This window comes from Plodia interpunctella, chromosome 20 (genome assembly GCF_027563975.2).
Source record: "Plodia interpunctella isolate USDA-ARS_2022_Savannah chromosome 20, ilPloInte3.2, whole genome shotgun sequence".
Classification (NCBI taxonomy): Eukaryota; Metazoa; Arthropoda; class Insecta; order Lepidoptera; family Pyralidae; genus Plodia; species Plodia interpunctella.
The window spans coordinates 8,123,089-8,133,159 of NC_071313.1; the positions used below are offsets into that span (position 1 = coordinate 8,123,089).

A 10,071-nucleotide genomic window follows, 5' to 3' on the forward strand; every position below is an offset into this window, starting at 1 on the left:
GAGCCAGAGAATGTGAAATGTATTTATCGCCAGGTGATCGTACCCATCATCACATATGCAGCGGGGATATGGCATGCATCCCAAATATTCTTATATATATTAATCACTTTTTATTCCAAAAATAGTCTTTATGCTATATAAAAAAAATATATTCCGGGTCTTCCTGTCTTCGCTTTAGGCAGCCTGTACAATGAACAAGCAAGAATTTTTGCAATAATATAACTGAGAATTACGTGAAATGGAACTAAAATTAATCTAATTCCAATAACAAGTCAGCGATGATTCTGCAAATGGCGTGTAGTCCCGCCCTAGAATAGGACTCCAAATCCTCTCGTGGCCATAGGGTCACTCCAAATCATGTCTTACGTAAGGCAAGTGTACATTTGTTCGTTTAATGTCAATGATGTATAGCTGCTAGACAATTATTATTTCATATTTCTCATTTCATTGTTTTTTCCATCTCTGCTATGTACCCATACTCGGTAGGAAAAATAAAAACAGACAGTGGTAAATAAGTAAGTTATATTTCTTTTTCTGACATAAAAAGAAACATCGAAACAGAAACACCATTCCACAATGTACCTAAACTGTTTATTCCCAAGTAACGAATAACCAATGATAATAGAGCGCGCGACGATTTATCCAGCTTGAAAATTGAAACTGTCTATCCCGTCTCCGATAAGACCTGGTCTGCTTGGTATCCTCTTACAAATTTGCTGTTTTTTCGCGTAGTAACATCGGAATATCTGAAAACATGATATGAGTAGTAGCTCTATGTGGACACAGAAATAAGGCATCGAAAATCTAGATTTTAAAATTCGAATGATATGGCAAGGAAAGGTGGCGTGTACGTAGGGTGCTGACCATGAAGCAATAACTTTTTGTTGCAAAGACTTTTGTTGTTTTTAGGACGTTTGTTGTTAGGCGATATACTAAGAGAAATAGAAATAGAAGGAGCAATATATATACTTTCATTAAAAAGTACTTGGTAGACCTGGCTCTATATATGGCTTCGTGGTGCTGACAGTGGTAAACGAAGTAAAATAGGTCCACCGAAAGAAGGGTCGACGGCGCAAGAAAAGCTTTCTGGCCGTTATGGAAAAATGTCTCGCGTTAAAAAAGAATCAATAATATTTTTATAATTCTTTGACTTCGGAGTTTAGCACACTGAAAGATTTTTACTTTTTTAAATTTCGAAGCTCCGTCTTTTGCCACTAGGTTTTAGGAGTTTAAAGACAGGAGTTAAAATGAAACTGTTGCTGGCTGCATAGACGCATGCGTTGCAATACCAAAAAAAAAAATAATTTGAAATGGTTTCTGCATGTTTTTATTAACTAAATTTTTTTTTCACGGTGTTTCGTATTCTACGTTAACCGTTTCATTTATTAAAATATTAGATCTCGTATCAACGTCCTTTTGTCTCAATGACGACATCTCCTGATATGTTCCGCCATTGACGTCAAGGAGAAACTCATCACAGCAACCACTAAAGGAAACAGTCCCGCGCGGCTCATCAAAAGAATGAAAAATTACGTGCATATTCAGGCATTTATATAGTCAAGTATGTATGTAATCATATATTATTAATCACATATACATATTAATCATATACAAACATTTAGGCAACAGGAAACTTTGAACTAGACGGTCAGCCCATGAGTTTGTGAATTAGACGACCACTCAATGATTTGACAGAAGACCAAAAACGCCGTCGATGCTGAAAATGCTATAAAATTATAATGGTGGTGACTCAGACTCGGTATGTAAACTGAATTTATTACTACCAATTGGAAATCAGAAGGTACCTAATCAACCTTGAATTTCTTATTTAAATTTTATCAACAAAAGTAAAAAAAGTCAAGAGGAAAAAATGATTGCTGATACAATGATTGATCTAGCCAGAGAAACTGAATGAAGTGTTACTGTAGATAGATTGGTATGTTAGTCCTTGCCCGACACCGTAATCAACTATATTTATAATCCGATTAATAATTACATTATAAATAATCATGATTTCGAATAAAAATAGAACTGGTCGCAATATTTTCATATTCCTTGTTTATTCTTTTTTTTTAATTCTGACATTAATTTGTTTTAATGATTAATATTTTTTTGGCGCGTCCTTGTTTTCGTCATGTTTGAAGAAAATTGACAAATAAAAAAAAATTACATCGCGCGGTTATTAAGTTCCTCAGTCGCGAAGTAAATACGTCTACGCAGATTCGTGAGCGCATGTTAAAGGTGTTCGCAGTTTCATGTCCATCAGAATTCGTGATAAAGTTTTGGGCTAAGCACTGTGCAGAAGGAGCAACCGCTGCAAAAAATGTCTGGAATCGATTGCGGGCTGCCTCCGGACGATTCCTAAAAAAGGGCCCTTCTCAGGGCCACCCAAACGGCCGTCCGCGAGCGAGAAATCAAATAAAAAAGAAGAGGCAAACTCCGTAAAGGAATTTTAATATATTGCAAGACAATGCGCCTGTACACACGGCCTATATAGCACGGGCTTCTCTAAAGAACAACAGCTTGGACCCACTTTACAGTCCAGATTTAGCCCCCTGCGACTATTACCTATTTAAAAATTTTAACAAAAATTTGAGAGGTCGCACATTTTCAGCGGATGAAGAGATGAAGGACGCTGTGAACGACCATTTTGACGCCCAAGACAAAAAATATTTTTTTACTTGTATGATGTCACTAATTGACAAATGTCACAAATATATTTCAGTTGCAGGGGACTACATAGAAAAATAAAAATCATCTATATGTGTATTTTCTTTTATATTTAAGTATGCCTACTCAGTCATGGATTTTACATCTTATGGACATCAATTGCTGCTCAGCAATAGCGATAAAAAAATAAAAGAAATCTATGATTATTTGATACTGGTGTAATAATGTTTACTTATAATGTTTACTAGTTTTATTAAAGTTTATTTTGTATAATATGTTGCCAACAACCAAGTATATCCAGCAACGGTCCGGATTTATGTGCATTGCCGGAGAACATAATCCAATGCAATAAATGTACCCAACCTAGAATTTTAAGGGAAAAAATTTTCGAAAACCACAACTAAGTACAAAATAACCAGTTTTTATTTTTAATGCACATCTATCTGTTATGAAAACCTAACTCATTTGGACGATCAGACCTAGTGTTCAACAACATATGTACGTACGTACATACGATCGTATTTTAACTATGAATACCATCGGAAAATGGTTCACATGGAACATAGATAACAATAACCAACAACTGGGCTTAAACAGTGTTTTGTAAACCAATGTAATACGCAACGTCAAAAATAGATTTCTTGAAAATTTTGTGTCTCTTAATAATCAATAGTACGATTTAAAGAAAATATAAAATGGTTTTGATACATGCGCCATTTTGTTAGCGGGACTTATTAAACTACATGTTATGTTTAGTCAAGTATGGTAATGGTATACAAACATTTAGGCGCCAGGTAGCCTTGAACTAGACGGTCACCCCATGTTTTGACGGAAGACCAAAACCGCCGTCGTTTGATTTTCTGCCGAAAATGCCAGAAAATTATAAAGGAGGCGACTCGAATTCGGTATTAGATATCGTTATTAGTGATGTAAACGGAATTATATTTTACGAAACCGCAAACCAAATGTAATTAAAAAAAAGGGAAGAAGTCAAGGGGAAAAAAATAATATAATTTAAATAAAGCTCGATAATCACGCGAGTTTGTGTCAAAAAGATTTGAAAAAAAAAGCTCCGCTATATTTAGGGTATCCAAAAATTGTTTATTTCATCATTCACGTTTTAAGAAGACTAAGTTACCGGAAAAAGTTTTCCTGTAACTTTAAACTTCTTACTTCTAACAGACACGCACTAAACACGTAATTTTAATTTGGAAAAAAACTATAAATACATGTTATATATTTTTAAAACACAAGAAATGTCCATTCACAATAGTTTAAGAGCAATTTGTTAACAAATTATTCCAATTAATCCTACCAAATTAATTGGACGATCTATTGATATGTTACAAAACATTTAATGGTGATTGCAAAATAATCCATCTCCTGCAATGTTAGGATTTGTGATCTATTTAATGTGAGTATGTATTACTTTAGAAGTCCGACTGTGATTTAAAGAAAACGTGTTGATATTCGATATAGTAAAATATTTAAATAAAGCTGAGGAAGAAACCGGGAAACACTCAGATGAAAGAGAGAGAAATGACGTTCTTAGAAAATATGAATAATCTAAATATATACATACGTATACATAATTTATTATTGTTTATTATTATCAGATAATGATAATATTTTAGAGGAATTTGTAAGCGACTAGGGCGATTTCAAGTATTTTGGAGAATTGGAAACAATGAAACGGATACTACATTTAAAAGCAATGACACTAACAACTTTAGTGTTGCCTAATTCTTTTGAGATCAGTTCAGCAGCATATGTTATGCAACAAAATTATAACTTATTAACGACACTGGAACTAAGTATAGGTTTATATAAAAGTTATTAAAATACCTTTCCACCGGGTGGTTCATACCGAGGCAAATCTCTTCTAGTAGATTTAATTATAATGCCGCTGTAACCACACCAAGTCCAAATGCAGTTCTTCTGCAATTGCACCACATAGTTTCCAGTTTTCAAAAGCACTTTAGCATTAGTCAACAGTGACTCTTTCAAAACAAGCTTTTCATCGTAAGACACGAATGGATTTATATCACAATTAACATGGCCTTCGTTATTTTCTTCGCAAATAAATTCATCTTGCGATAGAATATACGTTTCGTTCGGCCTTACTATTGTTCCTGTGTCCACAAGCTTAACGTGTGAGTCTAAATCATCTTTCCTATGGCATACTCTCCCGCCGTCATTATAAACCAAGCAATCCACTACGTAAAATGTTTTATCTTTAACATTGCTATTAAGAAACAATATTTTATCTACATTCTTCAAATGATTGTATCTTATATTGTCACATGCGAATTTGTCATTTAATTTGTAACATCCTTTCAAAATAACGTCAGGATCTGTGACTTGCGTTAGTGAATTTAAGTATAGTTGTTCGCATTTTAGTTTTGTACAATTGTAGAATAGCTCGAATTTTTGAGGTATGTACGGATCGTAAGATGGCAACACTTTACTTTTTACATCACCATCGCTACGTCTAAGTACTTTTGGACTTGTTTTACAAACAGTTTTTCCACCCTGAAAGGTAAATATAATATTTGTGTAAGCTTAATAATCATAATAAACATATAACAAATATATAAATTGCAATAATTAGTTCGGTACTATATTTAACCATGTTTATTTATTTATTTCAACATGTTGATGGAAGCAATTAGTCTACAGCCCAGGCAATCTTGTACGTTCGAACAACAATGACTAATCGCAAATGTATTTCCTTGGACAATGGTAGTGTTAACTTGACATGCAGGATGCCAGTAACACGCTTGACAATTTGCACTACGTCACTGATAACAATATAGAGATAACAATTCAGATCTGAATGTATTGTTGCTGCGACTGTGAGAGAAATTGGAATTGCAATATGAATATTCGCATATTTCTACATGTGCTTTTTCTACAACTGAGAATACTTAATACAGTTATTGTCTTGAATAAAGCGAACAATCACTCAATATGGATGGTTGGATTTCGATGAAATTAGTCACAAGTTTAAATAGAATAGTACGTACGATTTTTTTAATTACCAAATTCCAACTAAGAAACGGCGGAAATTTTGATAATCGATAGTTTAAACAATTATAAGAAAGTTTTAAATATTTAACAAGAAAACCAGAAGGCGACGAAACCGGATTTATAGCTTCAACAAATGCTTTCAGCCAACTTGATTAAATGGATTAACAAACTTCCGAAGTTTCAGTAAACTTTAAGAAAGCCTGTGCTGGGTACTTTGTGCAACAAAATTTTGATAATCACGTGTACTACTGTTTTTTGAAAAGTCATTACTGCAGAGGTTCCTAGATAAATAATCAAATTTAGTAGTAATTTCAATCGACATATAAGAAGTAATATTTTGTTGCAATAAAAATTCCTAAATTATATAATTGTCTTACCTTATCTATAATACATGTAACATCCTTATTATAATTCTGTAATGCAAAAAATATAACAATTAGATGATGCCAATCAATCAATGAAGAAATCCATATATTATTTAACTGATGATAAAGCTATATTGACATTTTTGTTCGTCCTGGTCATGAAACCCGAAAAAATAGAAACAAATTTGTAAGCGCTATACAGCGCTTACAAATTTGTTTCTTTTTTTTTTACTATTCGTTCATTCAAGATCCACCCCCTTATTACCAACGACAATTAACATTGTGGTTCAGATTTATAAAACATGGAACTAATTTATTAGGTACAATATAATGAGGGACATAAGAAACCGGGAAGGGAATAACGTAAAAAGATCTTACCGCCGAAACATAGAAGAAATAAGCGGCAAAAGCCAAAACTACATAAGCAAAATCCATAGTTTACATAACATATAATATATACTTTTTACCCGTCAAGGGTAGATACATACGAGAATATTTATGTGCATAAAGTAAAATATACGAAGGAATGGAGCGTAATACTAATAAAATGTTATCTGCTCCGAAGTTTATGCTCCATTGCACGCTAATGGCGATTAGATTGGAAATGTTTAAAGTCGACAATAAAACGTTACATTTTACTTCGGCTAGTTAAAGAAAGATGTTGTTTCTGTTTTGAAGTTGAAAGTTTCGTTCTTTCAAATACATTTTTTTAAAATTCAATAATTCGTTTCATTATAATGATATTAATAATATCTAATCAGATACGCTTAAAAAACAGAAAATAAAAAAGTAGCTGGTTTTCATTATTTGTTTTATAAAAGTTCTTTCTCATGATCTAAAATTCTAAAATATTACGAATTTGTTTCTAAAAATCCTATAAGTATGGGAATTTAAAGTAACTTCCAAGTGCTATTTAAACCGAGTATCCAAATCAAGTGCTATCCAAACCTCCCGCTATCATTAGCTACTCCAACCCTCGTCCGTTTGATTAAGAGGGTAGTCTTCATCAAGCAAGGGGTTCTTGAATTTTAATAAGAACCTCTTGATTAGCTTTAATTTATTCGATCTCAGATTCCATAACTTGGAGATCCGTTTCAAAGAGATAATGATGGCTGCTAAAAGCGATTGTCTTATGTTCTTTTGTAAAACACATTTCGAATTATTTCATTCTTGTTTTTGTCTATTCTTTTGTTGGTTGAAGGTCTTGTTATGGTCTTAGATGTTGTAAGACTAAATCTATATCTAATGTATCTTTCATTATAAATCTATATTAATATTTAATAAGGGTTACACTTTCCTTTTGTTATTTAAATAATCTTGGGCTCTAATCGTCTTCTATGATAAAAACCTCATCGTAGATAATTATTTTGTTAAACAATCACCTATATTATCCTTATCTCCAGTATGCATATATCGCAAATCTTCTTTGAACCGGGAATTGAAAGCATGTAATTTGTTCTTTCCTAGCTATCCGGTACCGGATCGTAAATCCCTATGGATACACGATACGGGTACCGGATTCTTCGTTTACATACCACGGCTGCATCTTGAATCTTCCAAATTCTTCTGACGTCTGGGTGAATTGGAGGAATTAAGGAGGTGGTGTATTTGTTTCAAGACCATTTAATAAATCGGGAAGTGACTGTTGTTTCCGTTATATACGTATCTATTGGTATTTTTTGTTTTTACGTTTTATTACAATTCTGAAAATTAAAGTCGGGTTATTTTAGGCAGTAGTCTTTTTAACATCTGGCGCAAAAAGAGTGGTAATATAAGTTTGACCGCTAAATGTGTCTGTCTGTCAGTCTGTGTACGAGGCACCGTAACTCTTCAACAGGTAAACCGATTTGGATGCGGTTTTTTTATTTGATAGCTAATTTTTATGCGGTGGTTTTTAAATATGTTTGATTAAAATTGGTTCAACCGTGCAAAAGTTGTGGCGAAATGAATATTGAAAGTCGGGGGTTCCTTTTAATTTGTCTAACAAATAAACTTGTTTAAACAATATGACATGAAAAAATGCCTGTTAAGTGCATAAGTCTAATTTCTGAATAAATCTCTGACTTGAAAAAAACTGAACTGGAGACAATATGCGTTACGACGTACGAAGTAAGAGTCGCAAGTCTGGCTACTTTTTCACGCGCAACGCGTACGTTCCATTTCATTTCAGAAGGTTCCAGCGCCGTCTTCTCTTGAATTCTCATATATTTGCTGGCTCTATGTGAACCAGCAAATATTTGAGAATTCAGCCATCCGCTAACCGCGGCCTATGAAACTGGTGTCGAAACTTACAGAAAAATTGGACTACGAACACTTTTCTGTAAGTTTCGACACCAGCACTGCTTTCTTTATACGTAATACTACTAAAGAAAATACATTTTTACTGTCATATTGTGGACAGGTAAATAACAAAGATAAATAAGTAAGAACTAATTCAAATTTGACTGTCACGTAATTCAGACAAAACGCGTATATACAGCATACATCTGAACGAGATCTTCAGAAAGTTCTAACTCTTGACTGTCTTATAAGGGCGCGATACTCGATACTGTACTCGTACACAAGTTACATTCTTCACATAACGTTAGAATTAGCTTCGTTTATGATGTGACATACTTTCGAAATATAGTTTTAAACACGTATTCTATCTAGAAATAAATATACCTATTACTGATTAAAAACTTCTTCTCCGATAGTACGTATTAAAAACATATTTAAGTTCTTCGCTCTTCGTAATGTTAGATCTTAACTATTGCATTGGGAGCACCTGTAATGATAGTGTAAATACTGGAGTGTAAATAAATAATACTGGTGTTACGATTATAGTAAAGTCGCCTAAAGGCATCTGACATGACTTTTACGACTACCTATCGCGTCTAATCACGCGCGCACGTAATCGCACACACTCATGCGGTACTCGTGCCGCACGAGTTTGTGTACGAATGTGTAATGTAATGGATTCGAACCTGGGACCTTTCGATCCAGGAGGACAGTCTTAACCACCGCTTCCACTATAAAAGGCTGAACTAATGACAATGTTCCACAGACACGACCTAGTATAGGCGATATTCTAATCGTACGAGATACCAAACAAGATCCACGTTTTCTATCGGCAGAAATGACAAAAATAAAATTGAATTTGTTTTTCATTAAAAGTACCAACCGTAATTAAGCAAATTCATTCTGTGTACGTATGTTTATTGGAAATTGCTCGGCAATTACATTACAGGGCTCTCTAGGGGCCTTTAGCTGTGAAAACGAAAAACTAATTTGCAAATATCACAATTTGCAGGAAAAAAATATTTCCTTTCTTTTTGTAGTAGATTCCTTGTAGAAATAATAATCAAATAGAATAAGGATCGTCGTTTCGTTCTTTTTTGTTCATTTATTTGTATTTATTGTATGTGGCAAATATTTTTATGTACGTAATCAGATTTATATTTTTCAAACTAGCGACAACTACCTAGTTTCACTCGGTTAAAGCCATAATAAATGATACACCTTCCTTATCAATCGTCATCTATTAATAAATCCGCATTAAAATCCGTTGTGTAGTTTTAAAAATCTAACCATACGAGTACATTGGGGCAGACAGACAGCGAGCAACGACTTTGTTAAAGTAGTGATTTATTCCAAAATAGAAATTGAATAGTTAGAATAGTACTGCCAAATACTGCGATTTTATATTTTTATTTGCTTAGGGCATTCACTTCTACTCGAATACAAATAAGTCGAATTCAACATCGTAGCAAATAAATCAAAAAGTTGGCAACAGATGTATAAGATCGAAAAAGAATTATTGTTTTTTTTTTTAAATCACGCGGATTTTTACCTTCTCCTGTTTCGTACCTCCATATATCAGCAGTCCTATCATCAACTTTAACGAATTTATGCTAATACAGGACAGTTCAATTTAGGAATCTGAAATTAAACGCGTTAGTATTATAACTTGATGGTACGAATTTGCGATATAAATAAGTTTACGACCTAAACTGGAGTGTAGTAG

General features: G+C 33.4%; 1 protein-coding gene across 4 annotated transcripts; it reads right to left on the minus strand.

Moving 5' to 3' along the window:
- Nucleotides 1-505: 505 nt before the first annotated feature.
- On the minus strand, nt 506-6,660 carry LOC128678740 (uncharacterized). Of its 4 annotated transcripts, none has more exons than XM_053760501.2 (5): nt 6,554-6,660; nt 6,078-6,113; nt 4,516-5,202; nt 3,452-3,530; nt 506-746 (listed from the first exon to the last, which is right to left on the minus strand). In XM_053760501.2, the coding sequence occupies exons 1-5, from the start codon at nt 6,569-6,571 to the stop codon at nt 706-708; spliced, it is 861 nt and encodes a 286-aa protein (XP_053616476.1). In that variant the 5' UTR covers nt 6,572-6,660; the 3' UTR covers nt 506-705. The 4 variants fall into 4 exon arrangements, with proteins under 4 accessions (XP_053616476.1, XP_053616474.1, XP_053616477.1 ...); XM_053760499.2 differs by having other exon boundaries at nt 6,444-6,633; XM_053760502.2 differs by lacking the exon at nt 3,452-3,530 and adding an exon at nt 1,617-1,717 and having other exon boundaries at nt 6,444-6,632.
- Nucleotides 6,661-10,071: the final 3,411 nt, after the last annotated feature.

Bases quoted from the DNA above. Each gene is read 5' to 3' on its own strand.
- LOC128678740 (XM_053760499.2), bottom strand. From the start codon at position 6,500: ATGGATTTTGCTTATGTAGTTTTGGCTTTTGCCGCTTATTTCTTCTAT. The intron at 6,114-6,443 runs GTAAGATCTTTT...TTTGCATTACAG, and splicing joins ATTTCTTCTATGTTTCGGCG to AATTATAATAAGGATGTTAC. The intron at 3,531-4,515 runs GTATTTTAATAA...CATTTTCGGCAG, and splicing joins ATGAACCACCCGGTGGAAAG to AAAATCAAACGACGGCGGTT.